Consider the following 26,721-nt stretch of genomic DNA (forward strand, 5'->3'; position numbering starts at 1 on the left):
GGGACCAGGTGATCCACTGTGGTCCCTCCCAACCTTTACCCATCCTGTGATTCTGTGATCAAGCACACATCCAACAACAGAAAAAACCATAAATACCATATTTTAATTGTGCTAAAGAAACCCAATGATTTTACCATATTTGATAGAAAATTCTCATGCTAACAAATCTTCTACAATGGCAATAAGGCACATTAGCATTTAAAAATAACAACTGATACAGCTCAGACAGAGACACTGTAAAGGAGAGCCAACACCATGCAGAGGACAGACACCAGAAATGACAGCAGAACACAGATGACTACTGAAAAAATAAAACTGATGCCACCAAATAAGGGGACTTTTTATAGATATTATATGACTTTCCCACATTTTATTCAAATAACACATAAACTATTTTGTAAACTGGTCAGCTGACCAATGTGATCTGTTCCAGTTCTGAGGTCTTGTTGGCAAACTTTGCCATTTCGTTTGTTCCGCAAAAGATTACATCACAAACATCTAAAATTATTCTGAATTTAAAATAATTCAACAAATCATACCCCAGAATATACCAAGGTACTAGAGATGATAGTCAGGGACAGAAGACTGATGACTCGTGCTTTTCAGAAAAAGTGACATTTTACCTCTCCTTAACCATGTTTCAGCTGCATTTCAAATATACATAAAATTTACTTCTTTAGGTAAAAAATCAGATATCAAAAAGTTGGACCCAAGTTCAGCAAAGTTTGTTTCCTATCTTCTTGTGGAATGTTGGGATCATTTGGGAGCTGGACTAAGAGCTAAGTGCTTTCAGAGCTGGAGAGAGCTGCAATTCAAATATTTTTAGCAGTAAATTTACCTCAATGGAGATTTGATTCTCCATTCAATGCTGAAATATTTTGTGCATTTGCATATTAAAGAATACCAATATGCCTCAGCTTATAGATCTCTAGAAAATAAAATAGAAAGGTACTAATTATACTATGAACTAAATATATATATATTAAATATTTGCCATTTTACCTAATGAGAGGCCTCATTTTTAGCATTGCAAAGATCTCAAATGAAAAAGCAAGGCTCAGAATTATTTGCACTTCAGGCAGAATTTGACTGAAATAGTAAAGATCAGGTTGATTTTCACACGAGCAGTTGATCCTACAAAGGCTTATGAACATGATGACCCAGTGCAAGTAATTCTTGGGATTTACCAAGGTCATTCACAGTGCAAAGTCTGCACTAAAGACATGACTCCCTTTGGCTATGCCAGCAGAGAAATGCAATGCCCTTCTCGTGTGGAGAGTTATATCAATATTGAAGCCTCACAACAGCATCCTACACTGAGACTCAGTAGAACCAACTAAGCTACACAAAGTACCTTGTATGGCACGAGCAGAAGATGAATATTTGCATCACAGCTTCACTGGCTTAGCCATGTCAATGAAAAAAAAAAATTAAAAATGTAAATCACCTCAAGCATTTAAATCACTTTTCTAAAGCATGTGAAAAAAAATCCCCACAACAGAAGATAATGCCCTGAAAGGGACTTTTTGCCTGAAGAGTTTCACCCTCAAACAGATCTAGGACCAAGCACAGGCAGGGTTCAGGGCCAACCCCAGCACAAGGCTGTGGGAGACAGTTGGGTATGGAGGAGCTTAAAACCCCAGTGTGGCAGCCAGGATGTTTTCCTGCCTGCAGTACCTCACCTCTGCTTTTCAAACCCATCGTCAGTGGATTTTAATGTCTCTTGACAAAAGCCAGCAGGAGTGAGCAGAGACAAAAGCATGGCTGTGGGCTTTCTCCCAAGAGAGACAGCCTTCCATGGGCATGGAGCAGTCGTGGCAGCTCTGCTGCCCTGCCTGGGAGAGACTGAGATTAAAATTAGACCGAAAAAAATAACCATGAAACCAGAAATCCCTTACATACGTATCTCAGGACAGTGACTGAGGAGGAACTGAGCAGAGCACTGAGGAACCAGGTCCCGTGCTGTTATTACACTCCCTGTGGAGAAAGGCACAGGGCTGCACAACACCGTGTCCCAGCAGCCCCATAATAAAGACATTAAAGGTTAATTTGTCATTCCTGGACAGCACCAACAGTTACACAAACACTCTCCCAGTCCCAAACCAGGCTGAGGCTCCAGCATGGGAACACACACAGAAGTGCTCCCCTATCAGCTGCCCACAGCCCCCTTTCTTCCAGTCCCAGCACCCACAGGATTCGTGGGGTTTTGGGGTTGTTTTCCTCTCTCTGTTCAGGAGCTTTAGCCTTATCAAAAGATCTGCCATAAAAACTGAGCAGCAGGTCACATGTAACAGCAACACACACAAAAACAATGATTCTTCTATTTACAGTCAACTATATGCAATGTCTTGCAGCAAAACACAGAAAGAAGTATCAAGAAGTTGTAGGTGGGTCTTGCAGTGAATTAGGAGCAGGTGGAACTACAATGGCTCACAAGGAAATCAGGATCACTAAATCACACAATGTCATTATGAATCCAAAAACAAGCACCACAGCAATGCCTTTCCCTGTTTTGTGAAGTGGACCTAAAATGGTTTTCATGTCAAAACACTCACACAAGTGAAACATTTATTAGTGCAGCTGCCACGTTAAGAGGAACTGACACTACTATCTATAGCAGCAACACACGAGGAAAAAAGAGCCTGACATTTAGCAGGAGATTGCTAAAGACATTTCTAGGAGTCTTTAGTACAGCTGAGGCTGGGAGTGTTAATTTCCATAATGCCATGTTGTTGTCATTAATGAACGTGCTAATGATCTTGTAATTCTTCATTTAGAGTGATAATTGCTGATTAGTACCTTTGGGAATGGAGATAAAATGATTTATACCATCTTCCAGTCTAGCTTGGGGTTCTGAAGTTTGCACCTGGGAGGAACATTCCAGTTCTGGACAGATGCATAAACCCAAACCCAATTGTTCTGAGAGTCCCTCTTCCCATAGTTTACATTCAGCTGTGAGGTAGGGAGGAGAGAAGGCAGTGAGATTTCCCCTTAAAAAATCTAGTACATGTTCTCCACTGTTCATTTAGAACAGCAGAAGGTAGAAGAGCCCTTTCCAGGACAGAAGCAGGAGTATCACAAAAGCATAACTGGATATATACAGCTGCTGCAACCATCACACAGCAGTAAAAGATACATATATATATATATATATATATGTACACACACAAATATATACATCCACATACAGATGTGTGTATGGATATATACGAAATTCCTTTATAAAACAAATTCTTTAGGGCAATAGCTTTCAATCAGTGGTCCCTGATTCCTAAAGATGAAATTGGATTACTTTAAATGGTCCATAAACATATTCAAGCAAAATGTGCTTCTTGCCAGCAGGCTTAAATCAGATTCATGTCACTGCTAAAAAGTTATTCTAGGCCTAAAAGGAAATGGCTGAAATCCACTGTTCTAACAAATTCCAGCCATAATAAGCTCTAATCTTCAGTTAATTCCAAAGGATTCTATTACACTGAACCGTCTGGCAAATGGCATTTATTTTGGTTCCCTTTTAAACAGGGCAGTGTGCATTAATATAGACTTATTAATACTATGACCTCTGGATGTTATCTTAAATAAGAACATTAGAAGTTTTTCTTTGGGTTGCCTGGCTGGTTTTGCTGTTGCATTTTAGTTCTTGTGTTTTCCTTTATGGAATTTGGAAGCTGCATTACCAGTTATGGCTGTGCAAACAGCACTGAGGACAAATACAGTGTGCTCTAGTTAAACATAAATCACTTCAGTGTATCTTTTACCTATAATGTAATTTAATTATTGGGAAAATCAATTCATAGCTGTTTTATTGTGCTTCTATGCAAATAAATATCGAGGAGCTACAAATACCCATTCTGCTAGATGTGGAAAGTATTAACATTAAAATTAACACTGCTGTTCCTCCCTTCCTGACACAGGTAGAAATGGATTTGAAAAAACATCACTTAATAAATAAAGGTTTTCCCCTTCTCAGTTAGAATTTGGCTACACAAACCTGTGCATGGTCACAGATCAGAAGATTTCCACCTGGGCAGCATGGAAGGAGTACGGGAGAGAGGGAAAGAGGAAAGAATCACCCAGAGAAATTTCTACTTGACTTCTGTCCCACTTGTGGCTGACCTGTCTTGAAGTCTCCTGGCCAGCTGCTCCTTCCTCCTCTCCCTCTCTCCTGCCCATGCCTGAGAGAAAAAGGAGTGAGAACAAGTAGCTGCAGGTAGGCAGGAAAATTACAATAACAACATGCTGTAATTTTTCATCAGGGCTTTAAGTGTTTCTAGCACTACTCTGCCCTCTGGCAATATAGTAGTTAAAATCAGCATTTCGAAATTATACTGAGGCTTTTGTTCAAAGTTCCAGAGATTCTGTGAACAAATTGTGTTGAAAAGGGACTCCCCCCCCAGGCCATGGCCCCCTGTGGGGACAAACCTTCCCACCCAGGGTCTCTGATTGAGAATTCAACACAAACCAGGTTTGGTTAGGAACTAAAGCATAACTTCCATCATGCACTAACTGCACTCACTGCTTTTATACAGCTCAGGCTAATCTGCTCTGGTAATGCCAATTCAGTAATTACAATTACCCAAGCTGCATAAAGGATTTTTAGCCCAGAATAAAAAAGTTCACATAGAAAAGGAAAAAATTCAGCAGAATTTGGGATTCATCTCCTTATAAACAAGCCTCGAACAGAACAATAATTGTGGGGTTTGAATACTGCAGAAGCTTTAGCATTTTCTCTCTGATACACAGAGGCTTCTTTCCTTAACAGTGCCAGTTCCAGGATATGGAATGCACAGATCTCAGTTATATGCTTCTTTTCAATATGTGCTACAGCCACCCCCACCTCCCCCAGTATTTCTATAGGCTGTGATGATGTCCTAAAAAAACGTAGCATTTCAGTTAACATATAAAGGACTCATCTTCCTGCTGTCTCGTCCTTCTCTTGAGGTCCCACCTCCTAGAGTAGAGTGTTACATGACATTCAGCTTTCATAGAAAGAAGAGAATAGTTACTGGTCCTTGATCAGAAAAAAAAAAGAAGAAAACAGTCTAAACTCAAAATATATTCCTATTTAGTAAACGTTTCACAATTCATATTGCATTTTATGCCTTTTTTGACTCCTGACTTATTATTTTGGAATGATTAAGGATGAGAATATTGTCAGTAAACAGCACCTTTCCCTTTTGAAAGCTGTGAAGCACCTACAACTCAGACTGTAAACTCCCCTGGGAGAAAGTACCATCTTCCAAAGATGTACTGTGTGCTGTGTATAACTGGTACTCAGCAAAAACTGTTAATCTCTCCATTCTGCCTTCATAATTGTATTCTATCACTGTAAGGAAAGAGAACCTCTTCCTACCCAGTGCTTGTATTTCAGCATGAAGAACAGGCACTCTTCACTGTTCTGAACAAATTAAAATCCAAGTAAAAAGTTCTATTTACACTGACCTCGTGAAACAAAGTTCAGTAAGACTTTTCTTGGCTCCTTTTCCAATGACTGTATTTCTTGGTCTGTGCATCCCCCTTGCATAAAGTCCCTGGCAGAGCATGTGCAAAGGGTCTATGGCCAATAAAACCTGCAATCACACCCGAAGTCTGTGTGACACGAACACATTGGACAGATGTTGGATAATCTATTTGGCCCTTTCCATTTTGGTGCCTGTGCTGCTGTTTGCCTGGCATATAAAACTGCCTATAAGGGACTGTTTTCTGTTGAAACTCAAGAACTAGATATTTTCCATATCTAATGTCCACAATCCTAAAGAGCTCCTAAATATTAGGAAAACAACTGACTGACCATAAAGATGAACCAGACTTCTAAGCAGTCACCTCTGAATAAAAATCATTAAAATCAAACTAGAGAGGTAACATTTCCATTGGCACAGGCACATAAAGGCCTGGAAAAATAAGATAACCATGCCCCCATGGCCTGGCTGCATTAGGAGACAGTGCCAAAGCCTCTGGAGGTGATAGGTGGTTCGTTAGAAGCTATTCATGAAGATCTTTTCATGCATGTTTAGATTTGATTTATCTACCTGTTATTTACCTTCAGGAAGGTTAAAAAAATCAAACACTGCACAGTAAAGACCAGAGCAAAAAGTCCCTGTCAGTCACTCCTTAGCAAACATAAGGGTGTGGAGATGGAAAAGCAATGCCAGAAGGAGGGACAAGAAATGAGCTGCCTCGTTCTTCAGCTGGACAGGATGACCAGACTACTTTAGAATCCTGCCCCATCCACAAAGAAAGGGTTGAAACAAAGACTTCAATGCTGATGATCAAAACTTAGAGGGGAACTGAGACACTGAAAGTTCAAGAGAGAAGAGAAAGATGAGATGAACAACTGTATGAACACTCTTAGAGTCACAGATTAGGCACATTCGAGCTAAGAATTGCCTTTGTTCAGTACCGCTCATTGGATCACTACACCTGGCAGGCAAATTTAAAGCTTGTAAGCAGACTGCACAGCAACCAGCATGCTAAGAACCACCCTGCCCTTTTTATCTGAGTGCACATATATTGATTGCATAGATATACAGACCCACAGACACTTTTTCCCAGGCTTTGTTCCAACTTGCTGTCTTTCCATAGCTAGTCCTTAGAAGCACTGGTCCCACCGTGTCCCTGGGTGCCCAATGCAAAGTCCACAGCCTGGTGCACACTGTGGAAGAGAAGGTGATCCTCCCCCTCTTTAAAGAATTCCCCTCGGATCAGGGAACTCCTCACTGAAGGATTGCACTGGGCCAGGAGCACATGGACATCTATCTCCTTGTAGTCCTTGCAGACCTCCTTGAGCGTGCATATTCCTGCCGTGTCCAAAAACTGCACTGCACAACAGTCAATCACTATTGTGTGAAACTCCAGAGGTTCAGGCACAAAATCCATGGAGATGCTGGTCTGGTTGTCACCAGAACCCACCTTTTTCTCCCTAAGCATTCTTTTCGCTGCCTTTTTCTTTGCTGCCTTCACCCAGACTGGGTTGACCCCAGTTTGCTTGTACAGGGTGGATTTGAAGCACTCCTTGTTGATGTAGTAGAGTGGGGCTTCGAAACGGAACACCACGATCCCTGGCTTGGTTTGCAGGTTCTTGTAAGCAGACAGGGACTCGTAGGTCTCGGACTCTGCCACCCAGCCAAGCAGAGGTGCCTCTGGCCTCTGAGTTCGGAAGATGACACAGAGCATGGAGAAGCAAACACCAACCAAAAGACCGATCTCGGTGCTGATGAGTGCTGTGGCTGCCATGGTAACTCCCCAGATCACTGTGTCCACTCTGCTCAAGTGCCACATTTTTGGCAGGTCCCTGAACTTCCGCAGGGCTCCTCTGAGGTTCACGATGGTTATGACAGCAAGGACACATTTCTGAAGGGAGTAAAATAAAGGTGCAATCACAAGGAGGACTAACAGGATTACCAAACTAGTCACCATGCCAGAGACTTGCGTCCTACAGCCTGTGGACTCCTTGACAAGAGTCTTGGCAAGAGCTGCGCTGGTTGTGAAGCAATGGAAGAAGGAGGGAATGATGTTGCAGAAGCCAATGGCATACATTTCCTGGTTGGCCCTCACAGAGTAACCATGCTTCTTGGCAAACATCTCCGAGAGGGAGACCGTGATGGCAAAGCCAATGACAGCGATGGCAACAGCATCCAAAGCCAAATTGGGAATGAGGGTCCAATCTGGAGAGCGGGGTGGCAGAAACCCAGTTGGGATGTGCCCAGAAATGCTCGAGCCATAAGTCTCTTTCAGTTTCCCAAAGTGAGATGCCAGAGTAGCTGCCACAACCACAACTAGTTCAACCGGTATTGGAGCCTTGAGCTTGGATTTAAAACGTTCGTTAAGCTCTTTGGCTGGGATAAGCACAAGAAAGCACAAGAAGCTGGTGATGAGATCACAGATGTTGGTCTTGTGTATGTTTTTGAAGATGTTTATCCAGGTGACTATGAGAGAGCCGACGCCTCCGCTCCGTGGGATGTCCAGGCCCAGGAGATACTTGACTTGTGAGGTTAGGACAGTGTAGGAGGCGCCCGTGACAAATCCACTCAGCAACGAATCGGAGAGGTACACTGAGACAAAGCCCACTTGAAAGAAACCCATGGCCACCTGGAAGGAGTCAATCACACACAACAGATTACGACACAAATCTTGGGGATTTTGTCCGTGTGGGGCTCTGGAGGGAGTTGCAGTAAAATAAACCTACTGTGCACGGCCCTGGAGGACAAGGTGTGGTCTGAGCATGGAGAAAAGAGTCTCCAGCAACCAAAGCAGGCTTTTTTGGGGGGGGTCTTCATACTCTGGACCTGTGTTTATTGTTTGCTCATGGGTCCAGCTGTAACTGCTGGTTATCCTGGTGGGGAAAAAAGATAGCCTGGCAAAAACCACCACATTTGAAATACTGACTGCTTTTTCCATTTCTCTCTCAGTTCTTTTAATCTCTGTGAACTCTGCAGGGATCTAAAAACTTTTCTAGTGGCCTTTGTCTCTCTCACACTGGAGTTCACAGCCTGCAATAAAACCACAGCTTGTGGTGTAACAGTTGTCCTTTGCACTGCAAAAGGTTTAGTGCATCTGACTCAGTATATGAGCTGCAAACTCCTGTGATGCAGATCATATAAACAGAGATAATTTTTTAAGTGTCTTGCCATTAACTTTTATTAATGCTATTTGAATGGACAAATGTCTTTCATTGGAATGACTGGTTTTATGGATACCTACTCTACACAAGCCTCTTCACACCTGGTAAATGTCCCATCCTCCCCAACACACTTCATGCCAAATGGAGAAAGGACCTTCTCACAGCAATTTGGCAGAAACATTTTAATTCCCTGTGCTGGCCAACGGGGCTGTCTACACTGTTATCTCAAGACTGTAGGCCAGAACTTACAGGTATTAAACTTTCAGAGGTGTCAACTTGATATATGCCCTTAGGTAGTTAAGGCAAAAAATAAAGAAGGCTGGGATTTCCATAAGAACCATAAAGTACTACTAAGGAGAAGGCAGGATCTGGACTGACAGGAAATCAGCTCAGAGCCAACCTCTAAAAAAAAAAAAAAAAAAAAACAAACCACAACAACTCCCTTACAGCCTTGGTAATTAAATTAATTCAAGGTTTTTCTAAGTGTAAAACATTAACAATAATTGGCATAACCTAATTATGCTGTAAGCAACTGGTGTGAGAACTCTTGCTTTTTATGATTTGATTGTAATGTTTCTGCTACAAAGAAAATGGGATTTTGGTTGGAGCTTCAAAAAAAATTCGAGGGTGTGAAGACCTATTGGTTGGTCTTCAGGAAGACAGCAAGTAGAATATGCCTGACATTCAGAGGGACTGAAGATAAATTAATCTAACTTCTTCATATAAAGAAACCTAATTGTACTTGTACTTGCAAAGAATATTAAGTGCAATTCACAACTCCAAAACTTCATCCATGTGATGAAAAACAAAAGCCAGTGCAGACCAGGAGGTCCAGGATATTTCTGAAATTGCTCAACTTGAACTTGTAGTAAAAGAAAAAGTTCCAGGTTGTGTCTAAAACCAGTGTTTTAGAGTATCAGAGCTGTGTTTCTTTTCCCCTCCCATACAGTTTAATTAGCTATCACCCTGGACATTTAAGAACAAATGAATGTAAACTCACAAACTCAAATACCACAGCTCTGCAGTACCATTAAAACTAATCCCATTCTGGTTAATGCATGACACTCTAAAACAAACATACCTGTTTTAATTTCAGCAAGCACTGAATTCTAGGAAGTAAGTAGAGATGGACTGGTAAAATATTGTTGAGTAATATATTTTTATATGGTAATAATTTAAAGTTTCATTTCAAATACATTGTATCCTCTCAGTAGTGTCCTTTCCACACAATGCCATTGATTTGGATTTAACTGGGCAAACAGCAAAGTTTTATAAGCACAGTGATAAATAAAAAGAAACTGGAGATCCCCTTTTTTTTTTTTTTGTTAAAAGGCAAATGATTGAAGTCTGTAATTAAGAGCTGATGCATGTTTCGGTCCAATGAAATGGGGGGATAAGCTATAAGCTAGAAAAAAAAAATAAAACTTCAGGCCACAGCAAAGAAGGTGGTGAGCAGATTGTGAGAGCAGTAGGTGGGGTGTGCAGGTCCTTGCAGTCCACAATAGAGAAGGAATGAAAGCCCAAAATGCTGTTAAAAAATGGAAAGCACCCAGAGGAGTTTCCTGCACCACAGTAACTCCAGCCCTCCCCACATCCACTGCCCCGAGACACAGACTGAGGACACGTGCAAACCCAGCAGGGTGTTCACGGGCACAACCACCTAAAGAAGAATTATAACTGTTTCCACATCATACCTGTTTGTCCACCTCCTCTTACCTGATAAACTCCAGCTAAGAAGCTCACGGTGACTGCCACTGTAATCGCGTGGCAGCTCCTGTCACAGAGCAGCCCCTGCCATGTGCCATTCACTGGGGAAAGGGTGGTGTTCACACGTGCTGCTGCACCTGGGGGGACACTGAGCACAGCTGGCTCCACGTCATAGCCAGCTCTCTCCATTTCACGATCCACCACTTGCCCCATCATCAGGCAGGTCACACCGAAGATGCTAACCGAGATGTGGCGGGAGGTTCCAAATATGCAATAAATAAGGCTCGCAAAAAAGGACGTATAGAGGCCATAAATAGGCTCCACTCCAGCCAAGAGAGAATAGGCAATTGACTGTGGGACTAGTAAGACCCCCACAATCACCCCGGACATGAAATCTCCCAGGAGATCCTCCCTTAGTTTGTATTTAGGAAGCCACTGTAAGATGGGAAAGAAACCGAAAACCCAGTCTTTAACTTTGGTTGGAGTGCAGCTGCAGGTTTTCTTTGCTTGCTTAACCACCAGAGCCTTCATGCTCCTCTTCTTCTCTTGGGGTTCCAGGAACATTCTGTGATGGAAACTGCACTTGGCATCATCTCCTTCCGGCCCCTCAGTCACTGCATGGATGTTGTTGGTTTCTGTCATTGCTGCCATCGCAAGGACTTACTGAAAACACAAAGAAGGACCACCTGCATTAAACCATAAATGAATGTACTCTGTGAGACATTTTTTAGAGAGTGAACACTGTTTATGGAAAGTAAGGGCTGAAAGTGTTAGTTCAGCAGAGAGAAAGCAATTTCCAAGCAATTTGGGAAAGATCCTCCCCATCTTATCCCTGTTAATCAAGGAATGACCTTTCCTTGATTAAGGAGGGAAGCTGATATCCCCTAGAATACACCTGCTGCTGGCAATGTTGTGAAATGGAAAGGAATGCAGCAGCACTGCTCCTCTGGGAGTCTTCCTTGAGAAAATCTTTATCTGCAGCCTGTTTCACCATGCAAAGACAGACACAGGGTTTACTGTAGTCCAACAGAAATTTCAATATAGTTGCTGAAAATTAACTAAAAATGGTACATTTCTAGCAATGTACAGCTTGGTCTAAATCTCTTGTGGATTATTTTTTTTTAATGCAGTGATTGCACCTGCCAAATACTGTAAAGACTTGTTACCTGACAAGTGGCATTATTTCAGCCAGTGACACACTGGAGAGAAAAAAGTGTTCTTCACGCCTTTTAAAAGCTGGTTTTTCAAGTAAATTACAACTGACTAAAACAATACACACCACTGGAAAACATATTAATGGGCACAAGGAAAGGTAAGTGGAACACTACCACTAGAACCTGTGCTCTGTCCAAGCTGTCCACAAACAGTAAAACAGGGTGTTTATACCAAAGCACATTTAATACTGGAAACATATTGCCTGACTGTGAAAGAGCACAGTCTTGATAAGATAAACTATAATGAAAGTTGACAGTAACAAGTGATTGTCAGCATTTATACAGCACTCCCATTTCCAGAAAGCATCCAGAATCCTCCAAAAAACTCTTTCAGCCACAATACCTGCTACAACCAGCATTCTCAGGTTGATAACTTTCAGCCAGAAACCCACTGGCCTGGTGCTACAGTGGAGTCAAGGTAAGAGACAGCAGGAGAACCCTGAAAAGTCTCACTGCCAGGCTTCCCTTTCAACCACTGCAGTCCCAGAGTGCCAGTAGCAACCTACCTCTTATGTGCTACTTATGTCTCCTCTGTGCAGTGCAAACATCAAACAAACTACCGTTTGTGCAGTGTTTATCACTGAATTAATTACCAAATTGCTACTGGAAGTAACAGTGCTGAGGATGCCACAAAGAGTCTGCCTCGAAATATGTTCACTTAATCACCATTTCACAACTAGACATAAAATCACAGAATTATAGAGGCATTCAGGTTGGAAGATCCCTCTAAGATCACCGAGTCCAACCATTCCTCCAGCACTGCCAAGTCCCAATAACCCATGTCCCCAAGTACTACATTACACATCTTTTAAATCTCTCCAGGGATGGTGACTCCACCACTTCCCTGGGCAGCCTGTGCTAGGGCTGGACAACCCTCTCAGTGAAGAAATTTTTCCTAACACTCACTGCTACTATCACTTCAGCGAGTCTCTCAAAAACATGGGAGGGGAGAAGTGACAGAAGTGAATTTGTGTGGTGCTTAAGCTAACTTCCCTTGTCTAATGCTTTCCAATTCAGTATCTTAAAAGTGTTTTAGAATAATGGCTCAGAAGAGCCATGTGAAGAATCAGGATCTTTACAAGGAGGAAACATGCACTGCAAGAAGTTACATGCTCAAAATGACACAATGATCACGCTTGGAGGAGATCCCCCCCTACCTTTCAGGTATCTAATCTCACCCACCTTTACAGGACTCCAGAGTGTGCTCAGGGATAATTTACAGCACTCACAAAACTGCCCCCAAATACCACACAGTGAGAATGAAGTATTACAAAAGCCTGTGTCTGCTCTACTCTGCTTAAACACATTCTAGAGCTGTATTTGCTCAAGAAGTTTTATTCACTTTACAAGCACAGAGTTACAAATCAAAAAGCTTTTCACTCACTCAAAGCTCAGCAAATCAATACTGTAAAAGCTGAGGGGAAAAAAAAATCACCTCACACTACCTTTTATGTGTAGCAAATGATTCAGATGAGTTTGATTTCTAGATTTTAGTGATGAAAATCCTCCTGATTGCACTCTCCCTCATGCAGGACTTGTAGACAGCTCTTTTAAACCTGGTGTTTTCCAACGTGCCAGGGAACTCCAACACAAAACCCAGACAGCTCGGATTAGTTCTGCTGTAAAACATTTGTGTGGTAGATGATGCCTGGGTTTTGGTCATGTCCAGAAAGCAGAGAAATGTTCCAAGTAAAAATCTCTTTGGCTATGAACCTCTGAGCATATACTGAGTCTTTGTGTTGACCTGCATGACGGCTTTCTCTACGTGGCATGAAAAGGGCCTTTCATCACACAGTCCTGCCTCTCCCCATGTCAGGATAAAAGGAAATGACACAATTTCTAACTCCCCTTTTCACCCTCTTCTGCCTCAGTGTTGCTCTGTGTTATTTTTATAACCGTTAGCCCAAGCTCGCCTAAGAAAACTGGATTTTATTCCTAAACATAAAAAAAAAAAATAGAAAACCCCATTGGTTTAATGGATAGGACACTGAAGGATATTCTGTATATTTAGATGGGAAAATGAGCCACTGTATTTTTTATTTTGAAAGCTGCTATTTATGTACAACTTCGTACGCCTGGAATTCACTTTTATCAATTCCTTTTGGCTTCAGTAAGGTCTTCAGGGTGTGTCTGTTTGCCACAAACTTTACTCAAGATAAAAAGAAAAAGACTACAACACAGAACTGAGGGATTTTCCAGTATCTCTCTGTTGTAAGTGACTGCCAGTCACTTATCAGTGACTAAAGATATGGGGAGGTTCTGCAGTTCTGGAGATCTGATGACTTTTACAGACTCTTTCTGGAGCCCATCTGGGCCTTTCTTTCTGATCCCATGACATAGCAGAGGTGAGCTACCACCTGCCTGGCATCTGTCTTTGGGGGAACACAACCTGCAGCACAGGGCTGGCTTCCACATTCCTCTGTCACAGATCACAGTCACTCGACAGTAAGGGAAAAATTGATTGTGAAGCTCATTCACCTACTGAAATAATGTACTACAAGCTTAAACTGAAGATGTGAGCATCTAAGAGTAGAAACTAAATCAAAGGTTAATCAGAAGTATTCCTTCTATTACACTCATCTCAGTTTTCCAGATTATTTTTCTACATTTCATGTGCACGAGTTGACACCATATGTGATCACTACCCACTCTCAGGTACCTGTTTTGCTAGACATGAAAAGTTAAAAACGAATGTATAAACACATGATATAAAGAGACATGAACAATTCCTGAAAGAGCTGTAAAGGAGAAGCAGGTGAATGAGAAATCAATGAACTGAACCAGAGCTGGGCTACTACCTCTGGATCCTTGGAAAATCTCCCCTAAGAGTATAAAAGGAGAGCATATCACAATATTTTGACAAGTAAAGCTTTGACCTTACTTTTGTTGGACAACAGCCTTTTTCAAATAATGTCTTAACTACTGTGGAGCAACAAGGAAATTCAATATTGCCATGATAACACCGAGATAAGCACTGTAACAGCACTGTGTGCACCTTGGAATTTGACAAAACACTTAACATCCTCCAACAAAACATTCAAGCCAGGAACATTTACTTCAACAAAGGACTTAAAATAATGTGAATACCAAAAAAAGACATACCAAGTTTAAGCAATACATTTGGGAGCAGAACGACCTTACTTTTGGCACAATAACCACCAGCCGTTCAATCATGCGGGAAAACCTGCAAAGCCAGACAACAAAACCTCGCTTGTGTGAAATATGTAACCTCCTCCTACTTCAAATGTCGGTTCTCCTGAGCAGCAGCAGCGAAGCTGCTCACCAGCATCTCTGGGGAAGATCCCAAGGAATCGGCAGCCCCGCTGGCAGCCAGCCTTTCCAGGAAGGTCATCTCACCTCCGAGAGCAGCTGTACGAGTCTGTTGGCTGCTCTGCCCCGCCCTGTGTGAAGCAGATCCCTCCTGCAGACCAGCCACAGCCTCGCACAGTGCTCCAGCAGGCTCCATCCGAACTGGATTTTTTACGGAGACTTTGCTAAGAAGTACTTCCACCAAGTCAGGGCCCTCCTCCCGGCCTTACCGTGGGCAAGCAGAGATGAAGCACTGAAGAGCTGCTGTGTTGGGCGGCGAGGAGGATGGGCGGTGGGAGAGCTGCCCAAAGCTATTTCCTGGGGCAGTGGCCGCCAGCTCAGCTGCCCACCACGGCCCCAGCCCAGCTCCATCCGCAGGGCAGCAGGGAGAGAGCCCGCCCGGCTCCCAGCGGAAACCCACGCACTGGGACTGTGCTGGGTAACGGCGTGCTGACAAGAATGCTGTTTGTTGAGCTGGCTGTTTTTTTTTTATGTTAACAAAACCCTGCAAGAAGAAGAGACACCAAGAAGAACCCCACGCGCTGTTTACACTCCTGAAACTGCGAAGTTTTGCTGAGAGCTCGTGTGTCGCTCTGGGAGCCAACCAACCAGCAACTTACGCTGCCGGGAGGAAGTAAGTCACAGCAGCATTTTAGTTTGTAAAGCAACATTCACTTTCACCCGCAGGGTCCCGAATACAACATTCACTTTCACTGCCTTCACATCCAGCCCCTCCGCTCCCGCCTCGGCAGGAGCTCTCCCTATGGACCCGCTTCCATCTGCCGCTTTCCTCCTCCTACCCTGCGGAGCGGCTCCCGGGGGGGCTGTGAGCAGCAGCCGAGGAGGGTCCGCAGCCGGACGCCGCTGCCGCCCCAACCCCCTGCCCGGCCCGGGCCGCCTCCCCTCCCTCGCCACTCACCGCGGGGCCGCCGGCGGCTCCTGCAGACCTCGGGCGGGTGGGACCCACGGACCGACGGACGGTCGGACCGAGCGCGGCGGCTGCCGGCGGCACCGCCCCGCGAGAGTCCGGGAGCGGCGGGCAGGGAGGACGGACAGGGCCGCGCCCCTCAGCCCGCCCGCCCTGCCCCGCTGCCGAATGGATGCCGCGTGTGGTCCGAGTTAGGAGGGGCCCGCGGGATGGCTGGTGCAGAGAGTGGCTCCCCGGTTCTGTTCCTGTTCCCGTAGCCGGGGAAAAAACCCGCCCTGCAGCGAGGAACCCGCTCCGTTGTTGAGGAACCCACGTTTCAGGCGGGGAAGTCGCATTCACGCTTCTAAGTTGAAAGATGGATTAGGGTTGGTAACGCGAAATAAAAGTGAGCTTTAAACTTTCCGCAAATAGGGAAACTGCAACAGTTCCTGACAGAGGACAGGGCCCTTTTTTCCTCTGAGGTACCACAGGGATTCATAAAAAATTAGTCTTTTAAAATCCCTCCATGATGTTTGTTTTGGTGTCCGGGTGTGCCTGGGAGGTAATTCCAGCTGGGAAGGACAGAAGATCCCTGACAACGTCGGTATTAAAAACACAAGGTTTTTGTTCAGTACTCTGATTTTATCTCTAGGCTGGAGGTCAAGGCTGGAGGGGCCATGCCCAGCCTCGTCTGCCTTTCCTTCACCATTTGCAGAGAAAAGCAGGCATTTGATCTGAAATCAAACATTGCACAATATTTGCATTTCAGGTGGAACCTTGAGCTGTCAAAACGGAACATGAATGTATTTTAGCATATGCAAACCTGTAGTGTCCCTCAAGGTCTTTCACTGTCCCTGCTGGGGTGAAGAGCTTCTGCTTGGGATGCTTCATGCAAATAACTGTCTGAAGGCAGCAGAAACACAAGCAACCGGCAGGAATATCATCTCTTCCTCCCCAAGGTGTTTGGACAAGCATAAAAATTTACTAATCCAGACCACATATGGCACAGGCGGTTTTGCTTCTGCATCAGATGCCTTTGATTGGGCAGGATGGGCACAGGCAAAAGCTGCTGCCTTAGAGCCAAGATCAGCATTGCTGCTGCTTAGTTTTGTTGCAGTTCCTATTGTGCTCTCAACTCTAAAACAAAATCAATTGCCACTGACTTTTGCAAACTGAATTACTTTAATAACGTGCTGCCAACACAGAATTTGATACAGCCGAGCAAAAATGAGCAACTTAATAGTATTTCCATCATGGTTAACAGAACAAATAAGAGAGAAGCTCTTGTAGTAAGAGGCAGTGACATACCCCACAGAGGCCCTCACAGCAACCCACAATCCCTTTTCTGATATGACATCTTAACAACCCTCCCCCTACAGCAATGGTCCCAATTCCTAGGCCTGGAAATACAAAGCAACACCTTCTCCCCACATCAAAATAGGAGCTTCAAAGAGCCATCAGACACGCTGATGCCAGCATGGACGGGATACTTCAAAAGGATGCTTACTGTCTCTATAAGCCTGAGGCAGGGTGTTTCTTCAACAGTCTACGCAGTCTACGTCTGCCCATAACACTTCGAGGTTGTTGGCCTAGGAACATGCAGAGGTAATCGTGAGGCACTTGCAGGCAGCACTCAGACAGGGCACAAATGACTCCAAGCTTCCAGCAGCTCTCATTGTTGGTGTTCACCTCCCAGAAACTCTGGACACTCTGCATGTCTGGGATATCACTGCACATATTTGAGTCCTGTCCTGGTTTTGGCTGGGAGTGGGCAGGTGGGGAGCAATTTTATTGTGCATCACTTATTTTAGTTGGCTTTTTTCACTCTCTTTGCTCCTTTCTATTACTGTTATCATTAGTATCATTTTGCTTTGTTTCAGTTATCAAACTGCTCTTATCTCAACCCACAGGTTTTACACATTTTTCAGAATCTCTGAGGAAACCCACCAAAGCTAGTATTTGAAGCAGTACAGGGAGCGATGCCGGAGAGAGTGGGCAAACCAGGATTTGAAGAGCTGCCTGGACGGTGAAAGGAGAAGGCAGCGGCATGGGAAGGGGCAGCAGAAAGGGAGAAAACACTTGGGTTATGTGGATGCTGGGGTCCACCTGTACTGCTGTGAGGAGTTGAAAACACCACTATGGAGAAAGAGAAAAAACATGTTATGATTAACAGATAATTGTGCATTGATGAAAGCTGGATTTCCCAATCCAACTCATCCAAGTCATCCAAGTCCAACCCACCCAAAACGTATGTTAACTGAAACACCTTCTGCACTCTCTTAGCTGCTCCTATGTAATTCTGAGGTGGGTGGACAGCACATTTTGGGAAATGCTGCTCTTTCAGTTTTAGCACAGTGTGCTTCTTAGTGTACCCAAGGCTGTACAGATGGTGGCCAGTTAGGAGTGCACATCACTCACTGTCACACACGCTCCAACCCCAGCTGTCTCAGCCTCGACCCACGGCTCACTCTCACTGTCAGTGAGGGCTGAAGCACCATCAAGACAGCAGTAACACGGGAAAACTGATTTTTTCGATTCAGTTGGACAAATGCCCCACCATGTACAGCTCTGGGATTGTAGGCTGAGCATACAAAACATTACCAAAAAGCAGAATTATTTGCACAGAAAGAGTAGAGTATTTATGTCGTAAACAAACTCCACCTGCTGCTGCTGTGATGAGTTCTCAACTTTCCCCTTGAATCAAAGGCATGCCACAGACAGGGGAGGAGTTGCCATTATCTTCTCTTAATCCTCACAAAAAACTCCTAGAAATTCCACACCTCTTTGCCCAGAGCCTGTTTTAACAGGGTGTATCCAAAGCATGCCCCAAAACACTGAAACCCAGGACAGGTTTCCCTTTCTGTACACACATTTGCATTTGTATGCAAATAAGCACACAAAGTTAGGAATCAACACTTCTAGGGGTACTTCATGTACTTGGTGTCTTGTATTACAACCCTTTCTTAAAGATGTTGACTTTTCCATCTTGCTTTTGCTATAGTGAAATGATCACTTACCAGGTGGTGGTTTAATTGAGGACTCCATGTTTGAAAGGAATTGCTGGAAAAGGGAGAGAACATTGCGTGTTTTTGATTCATCCAAAGCAATAGGTGGGTTTGCCACTTTCACACCATCCGTGACAGGAACAGGCTTCCGTTCCCTAATACATGCAGAAAGAATCATAGAACCATAGAATCATAAAATCATTAAGGCTGGAAAAGACCTCCAAGATCATCAAGTCCAACCTGTGACCCATTCCCATCTTGTCAACCAGACCAGAGCACTGAGTCTCAAGTCCAGTTGTTCCTTGAACATCTCCAGGGATGGTGACTCCACCACCTCCCTGGGCAGCCCCTTCCAATGTTTAATCACCCCTTCTGTGAAGAAATTCCTCCTAATGTCCAACTCAATCTCCCTTGGCACAGCGTGACACTATGTCCTCTCATCCTGTCCCTTGTTCCCTGGGAGCAGAGCCCAACCCCCACCTGGCTCCACACTCCTGTCAGGGAGTTGGAGAGAGTGAGAAGGTCCTCCCTGAGTCTCCTTTTCTCCAGGCTGAGCCCCTCCAGCTCCCTCAGCCCCTCCTCACATCACTGACTCTCCAGACCCTTCCCCAAATCTGTTGTCCTTCTCTGGACACGCTCCAGTCCCTCAATGTCTTTCTCGCCAGGAGGGGCCCAGAAGTGGACACAGCACTTGAGGTGTGGCCTCACCAGTGCCCAGTGCAGAAGGACAATCACTTCCCTGGGCCTGATGGCCACACTATTTTTGGTACAGGCCAGGATTCCATTGGCTTCTTGTCCACCTGGGCACACGCTGGTTCATGTTCAGCCACTGCTGACCAGCACCCCCGGGTCCTTTCCCACCAGGCAGCTTTCCAGCCACTCTTCCCCCACCTGTAGCTGGGGTTGTTGTGACCCACGTGCAGGACGTGGCGTTTTGCCTTATTGAACCTCATGCACTTGTCCTCGGCCCGTCGATCCAGCCCGTCCAGATCCCTCTGCAGAGCCTTCGTGCCCTCCAGCAGATCAAAACTCCCACCCAACTTACTGAGGGTGCACGCGATCCCCTCATCCAGATCATCAGTAAAAATATTAAACCTTGGGAAGATCTTACCTGGTTTGAATTGCTGTAAAAGCCTGTAAAGACATTTTGAAAGTAGAATTAGCATAGCACCGGCACAGGCCAGCACAAGAGCTGTGTATCTCCGGGAAGGGGGATGCTGTTAGGTACCCTGGTGAAAAGAAGTGTATCTGTCTGATTTCTCAGAGCCTCCAGCTCCTGAATATCATGGCTGGCTGAACGCTTCTGCTCTCTGTGGTTCTTTAACTCCATATGAATCCGAGAAATTTGTTGGTTCTCATAGTCACTGAGAGCTTTCAGCATCTCACGTTTTTTTTTCTCTAGCTGCAGACTGATCTCTTTGAATAGGCTCTCCAGTCGTTGCCACTGCAGATCCTCCTTAACCTATTAAGAAAACACTTTCAAAGCTGTAAGGGACTGTGTAGGGACATTTTCCACACGAGCTCTCACTCAGTAAAGGGCCTGTTCTTTTCCGGGATGAGAGAAGTAAGAAAAGTTGAATAAGGTTGGAAAAATAAAAAAGCCACACACCAATCACTCATCAGGAGACATGGATTTAACAACAACTTTCAAGCTTAACTAAGAATGTACCTCCCAGATCGATAAGAAAGCTGTTCATCATCCTCCCTCAAAGAAGAAAACTCAAAAATACACTAGAAACCACCCAGGATCTAAAAAAAGCTTCAGAATCCATGATCTGGGAAAGGGCAAAAGAAAACCTTATCAGTTACCAGCATGCAACCATCCCCAAAGTGATATGGGTCTTGGAACAAACCTTTACTTCCTCCGCTTGTTCCAGCAGGTTTGCTATGCTTCGATCCAGCGCAGCTTCATAGTTTATCACCTTTTTTAGAGTTCCGGGAAAAACACGCTACAAATAAAACCAGTGGGAGATATCAGGATAGGACTCACATACATGCATGAAACCAGCTGTCCCGGCAGCCTCTTACCTGTGCTTGGGCAAAAGCCTCCTCCAAACTGATGATCTTGTGCTCCCTGTGGGAGCTGAGGACGGAGCACAGGATGCAGATGCAGACCTTGTCCATCTCGCAGTAGCATTCCAGCAATTTGCCGTGCTGGGGGCATTTCCTCTCAGCCAAAACCTGGGCATCACAGGGCTCCACCAGGACGTGGTTCTTCTGGGTGTTCTTTGCGCTGTGCTTACTCAGGTGGGCTTGGCACAGGGAGGCCTCGCAACTCAGGCAAGTCTTCACGGCTGGATGGGGCTCCTGAAGGCAGAAATCACACAGGATCACCTCCTCTTGCTGGTCTGAACTTTCCTCCTCCTCTTTGCATTGCACTTTCTGCTTTTCCTCCTCTTGCTGGTCTGAACTTTCCTCCTCCTCTTTGCATTGCACTTTCTGCTTTTCCTCCTCTTGCTGGTCTGAACTTTCCTCCTTCTCTTTGCATTGCACTTTCTGCTTTTCTTCCCCTTGATGAACAGAAGCATCCAAAAAGTTCTGCACTATGTTGCGGAGATGGAAGTTGGGCTTCAGCTCCCCGGTGGGGCCTGTGGGGGAAAGGCAGAGTGGGCACTTGGAAGGGCCCTGCTGGCATTTCTGATCCTTCTGGATGCACTCCTCGCAGAAGCTGTGACCGCACCCCAGGGACACGGGGTTCCTGTAAATGTCCAGGCAGATGGGGCAGGTCAGCTCGTCCTTCAGCTTGGCCACAGCACCCGCCTCGGCCATGGCGCCTGAGCCTCGAGAGAGGGCTGAGAGCAAGGAGGGCACTGGTGGGAAATGAAACTGAAAGCGGGAGTGGGGCAGAGCCTCTCGTTTGCTCTGCGGGCAAAAAGCTGCTGCCTCCTCCCCCTTTAAAGGGAGGGTTTTCCCTCTCCTCCACCGAGCTTCCTGCGTCTCGCCTGCCACGTGAATTGGTCACAGCTGAATTCCATTTAGCAGCTCAGAGCTGGGAGCTTGGGTGCTTCGAGGGTAACAGGGCAAAGAGTCCAACCCTGCTTACACGGGGATGCAGCAGCAGGACTCGGAGCGGGAAGGAAAGCTGGGAGGAGTCCCTGCGGCTATGGGGCAGCTGCTGCGGGCAGGGAGGTCCAGAGAGCTGGACCAGCAGGGAGAGAGGTCCCCGAGCCGGCAGGGAGGAAAAGAACCAAACCTGCCCCTGTTCGCCTCTGCAAAGACACCTGGATAGACCTGGACAAGAAACTAGGACTGACAAATGCTGAGAGTGGCCAAATGCATCCATTGCTTAAAGTGCAGCCTCCAGAGCCCCTGTACAGACCTTGAGTGGCATAAAGCTGAGGTCTGTGTCAGGGAGTGGGGAGCTGCAGCTCAAGGCACATATGGGAGCTGCAGCTCCAAAGAGCAGCCCAGGACAGCTCACTGGGCAGTGAAGTCCAAGCAGCAGCTGTTTGGGACAGGGTGGGATTGTTGGGGTGTCCTCTGCAGGGCCAGGAGTCGGAACCCACGTTTCAGGCAGGGAACTCACGCTTCTAAGTCGAAAGATTGATTAGGGTTGGTAACGCGAAATAAAAGTGAGCTTAAACTTTCCGCAGATAGGGAAACTGCAACAGTTTCAGACAGAGGACAGGGCCCCTTTTTCCTCTGAGGTACCACAAGGATTCATAAAAAATTAGTCTTTTAAAATCCCTCCGTGATGTTTGTTTTGGTGTCCAGGTGTGTCTGGGAGGTAATTCCAGCTGGGAAGGACAGAGGATCCCTGACAATGTCGGTATTATAACACAAGGTTTTTGTTCAGTACTCTGATTTTATCTCTAGGCTGGAGGTCAAGGCTGGAGGGGCCATGCCCAGCCTCGTCTGCCTTTCCTTCACCGTTTGCAGAGAAAAGCAGGCATTTGATCTGAAATCAAACATTGTGCAATATTTGCATTCCAGGTGGAACCTTGAGCTGTCAAAAACCCCATCAATACACAGTTGGAGAAAGCGAGCCCAGCTTCGAGCCTGCAGAATCCACGTTCATGTCTTTCAGTGTTAGGCAAATGCTATCAATCTTGCTGTAGAAATACTGAATATTTCCATAGGAAACATTTACCCTCTCCATTAAACTATATGTCATGGCAACTAGAACAGGCAAGCTGCAAAGGAAATAAAATAGCTCCCTCCCTCTCCCCTGACTATCCACTGTCAAAACAACCAGTGACTTTGACTTCCCAATCCCCTTAGGGACTTCTATGGGAGTTTTAATTGAGTTTGAAGTATATGGCGACTCCAAGACGACCAGAGCGAATCCATGGGAAGATTGACATCTATGACAAAAGCAGTAAGAGGAGCCTTATGTGTAGGGACGCTGCAGAATCCTAGCAAGAAATCACAAAACCAAGCAACAGGCGTTACAGCATTTTCATTCTTGTTCTAGAGGCTGTGGAACAACTTGGATCATGAAATGCATCATGCCTTCATGGACAAAACAAGTAATATCTTCTTGGAACGTGATAAAAAAATAATCCTAAGCATTATTTTTTTCCTGAATCACTGATATCATTAAGGTGTTTTTTTTCTTTTTACTTTTACACTGATTTTCTAAAAAAATGGAAAAAAATCCAAGCAAATATTTAAGATATTTAAATCATTTAACTTCCATCTGCTTTCCTTTTCTCAAGATATATTAAGCTTTATGGTTAATATTTGTCTGCTAAGGGAATTTTGGTCTTGAAGAAATGTGCCCCTGGGCTCCTCACACTCCAGAATCTCCTGCCAGGGAGCAGTGAGCTGGGGCTTGCTGACACACAAACACCAGCATGTGCTATCCCACTCAGTCTGCCTGGCAAATCCACTGCCTCCAGCTCTCCAGATTTCTCCATCATCTTCATAAATATCAAATCTCCAGAGACCAGTTTCTCGGACTGCAAAATAATCTTGGAAAACACTCCGTTTTGTTCCACCGAGCACACACTCCTGGGCAGCCCAGGGAAGCCCTCCCACCTTGCTTTTTGCCCAGCAGCTCTTGTACCACCCCACTGGGCCCTGGTTTCACCCAGCAAATTTCTGCATATGATGGTGTTATAATCCCTCTCTACTCTGACAATAAACCCTAATTGCAGTGGCTCTCCCTGGTTCTTCTCAGTCTTTTCCAGGCTTCCAGCTCTGCTTTATCACTCAGCAGATAAGGGCACCCTCTGATTTCCTCCAGCTGGTTTATGCCACCTGGTCCCCAGCCTTGCATAAGGAGCCTCCTGCTTTCAGTCACGTCCTCCTGGTACCTCCCTGCCCAGTGCCCTGGTCCTGCCGGGTGCACCTCCACGGGAGGGCTATGGTGGAAGTGCCTAAAACCATGATATTTTATCTCCTTGCCTTTCCTTCCCTGTGCAACTCACAGTCCACTGAGATTTGGGCCTGCATTTGCATTATGTTGCATTAAGTTTGGAGATGGAGAAGATGGGAACTGCCTGGTTCCCATCTGTGAAATCCATCTGTGTGTCAAAGCTGGGACAAACCTTCCTCCCCATCCAGGCATCTGGTCACCTAGACCTGCTGGGCTGAGAAGGCCCCAGTGTCAGACATAGTGTCTAGATGTGGCAGCTCTGCCTTATTTAGAAAGCCCATTGGACTAAGTAACAGAAAGAGGCCTGTCCTAGTGTTTGAAATGCATTTAATTTAATTCAGTCACATCATTCCGTGCTTGGCAAAACCAAAAAAGAAGAGCCATAAAATCAGATACTTCACTCACCTCCCATCTTAAGGCGTCTATCAAGGATGAGACAAATGCCAAGTAAGAATGAAGTAGGTGGAGGGAAGGGGGCATAATAAAAAACAAAAGATGCAATGAATCCGAGTTCTTAGATAGTCAAAAATACTTAAGCCATAAAGATATCAAAAAAGAAATAAGCTCTGTCCATATCTCAGGACTATGTATGTCACAATTATATTACTATCAAGAGTGTTCTGCACAGATATCTGTGCAGAACTGCTACACTCTCGGTGTATGTCACGGTCCAATATTGTCTTCTAGAGTAAAAAACTAATTAGGTAATAAAATTTTCAGTGTTGTGTGTTAAAAAGCTTAGTTAATTGCTGGACTCCGGTGTTTTCTTACATTGCTTTCATCTAGGCTTTCACCTCTTTGTTTCCTCAGGGCTAATGCATGGAGTATTAAAAGTACAAATCTTAAATTCTGAAGACTCTTTGCAAACAGGCAAATGTGGGGGGAAATTAAACTGCACCATCAGCTTAGTATCTGACTCAGAAATTCTGCCTTTCTGGATATTAATTTTTGTCCAAAAGCTTTGTGAGCCTGCAGCGGTATTAAAATTTTTATTTTTTTCCAGTCTACTTGAAATCCTTTGCTTTTGTCATCTAGTAGGGATTATAAAGTTCTTATCTCCTGGATCACATGAATTTGGCCTACAACAGTCACCTTCTTTTGCTCTGTTTTGGCAAGCGTTCACGTCAGCCCCAAATTGAGTCTCATAAGTCTCACAGTGAAGAGCTACCTGTACTTTTCCCTCCAAATCAGATGCTGGGCAAGTTTCATCCAGACAATTAATGTCTTTGTTTTGGTCACCAGGTCCTGTAGGTTCTGGGTTTAAGTTAAGCCAAGTACTTCAATCTTAGTGCTGTACTGTATTACCTGTGATGGATGTGCCAAAGGCAGTGTCACACCTGTCTAGTGAGGGCTGCCCAGCTCTTCCTGAAAGCACAAATGGCCTTTGCCCAGCCTGCTGCAGACATACTCCCTTCTCAAACTGCTCCCAACCTCTCTGAAAGCATCCTGTGAATGTGACTCCGCTGGTGAGAACCTGGTGAGAACCGGATGGTTCAGGTTTCTGGGAGGACCCTTCTCTAAACAGGTCACAGACGTTTCTGCCAGGGGCTCAGAGATTCAGGGAGCTGATGGCTGGCACTGGGGGAAAGGTGAACTCAGTACCTCATCCTTTCCCTGGGGAAAGTAAACACCATCACAGTGTTAAAAAAATGTGAATTACTTGCAGGCAAGGGGTAGCTATATACCCAGAAAATGCTGCTGAGGGCAGCTGCCTGAAGTGCAGGAACTGCTCAGCACCCTGCTGCCAGTTGTCCTTCCTTCTGCTAGTGATGGGAAGCGTGGACTCCAGTCCTCCCACTATAGCCTGTGGCTGGAGACACAGAAATATATGTTTGTAGTGCCAGTTTTGCTGAGGAAATGCTCAGCTGATATTTCAGAAGGGGCTACAGAGGTGCTGATGTTTCCTACGTGTAGTCAATGTGTGGTGCTCTGTGAGATGGTGGGGAGGGAGTGACTTAAAATACAATGTTTGAGTCAGTCTCACACTGTAGCAATTTGAGGCAGTGCAGTAACTCAGTCTGCAGCAGCAGCACTGAACTGCATTGGCTGGTCACAGCTCCTTCATCTGGGGTGACAGCCAGAGAGAAGCCCAGGTAATAAAAGTGCTGAAGGACAGGCTCATTTCTTTTGCCTCATTTGAGTGGTTGAGTGCAGCTGTCCTTCGTGTCTTGCTGGCTTCAAGCAGTAAGGAATATCTGCAAAGTCACCTTGTGCTACTGCTGAGCTCCCAGAATTTGGCCACACACTTTCTGTTATGCTGATGGTTGATGTGTGCAGCAGACCAAGGACTGAGGATACATTACAGCTTGGCTGGTCCATGTTACTCTAAATCTGAGATGGATTTTGCTGCATTTAGTTTTAATCCCTGCAATTAGATATATGTTGATTATCACAAGTGACGGAATAGAGTTGTAGCCATGAATCCCACAAAAGCACGCAGAACTTTAGCCTTTCTTTCTTAAAAATGCTTTTGTTGGAAACCCTGTTTTGCAGTATTTTTATCATTTAGAGTAGAAACACCCAGGTTGTGAACCTATGTGTGGAATGTGAATCCCAGCTAGGCACAGAGCAGCCTCCAACACCAGAGAGAGAGCCTAATTGCCTGGAAATGCCCATGAAATCCCCTTGTGGAGTTGGCA

At 45.1% G+C, this 26,721-nt stretch overlaps 2 protein-coding genes across 4 annotated transcripts; both read right to left on the minus strand.

Moving 5' to 3' along the window:
• Positions 1-83: 83 nt before the first annotated feature.
• Positions 84-26,395, minus strand: SLC26A2 (solute carrier family 26 member 2). 3 transcript variants are annotated; one of them, XM_064671713.1, is made up of 4 exons: positions 22,347-26,395; positions 15,770-16,175; positions 10,337-10,990; positions 84-8,088 (listed from the first exon to the last, which is right to left on the minus strand). In XM_064671713.1, the coding sequence occupies exons 3-4, from the start codon at positions 10,976-10,978 to the stop codon at positions 6,583-6,585; spliced, it is 2,148 nt and encodes a 715-aa protein (XP_064527783.1). In that variant the 5' UTR covers positions 10,979-10,990; positions 15,770-16,175; positions 22,347-26,395; the 3' UTR covers positions 84-6,582. The 3 variants fall into 3 exon arrangements, with proteins under 3 accessions (XP_064527783.1, XP_064527784.1, XP_064527785.1); XM_064671714.1 differs by having other exon boundaries at positions 15,766-16,175; XM_064671715.1 differs by lacking the exons at positions 15,770-16,175; positions 22,347-26,395 and adding an exon at positions 14,640-15,735.
• On the minus strand, positions 16,917-21,974 carry LOC135422515 (probable E3 ubiquitin-protein ligase MID2). Its single transcript, XM_064671716.1, has 6 exons — positions 20,791-21,974; positions 20,616-20,711; positions 19,991-20,224; positions 19,874-19,896; positions 18,775-18,917; positions 16,917-17,893 (listed from the first exon to the last, which is right to left on the minus strand). The coding sequence occupies exons 1-6, from the start codon at positions 21,529-21,531 to the stop codon at positions 17,682-17,684; spliced, it is 1,449 nt and encodes a 482-aa protein (XP_064527786.1). The 5' UTR covers positions 21,532-21,974; the 3' UTR covers positions 16,917-17,681.
• Positions 26,396-26,721: the final 326 nt, after the last annotated feature.

This window comes from Pseudopipra pipra, chromosome 15 (assembly GCF_036250125.1).
Source record: "Pseudopipra pipra isolate bDixPip1 chromosome 15, bDixPip1.hap1, whole genome shotgun sequence".
Classification (NCBI taxonomy): Eukaryota; Metazoa; Chordata; class Aves; order Passeriformes; family Pipridae; genus Pseudopipra; species Pseudopipra pipra.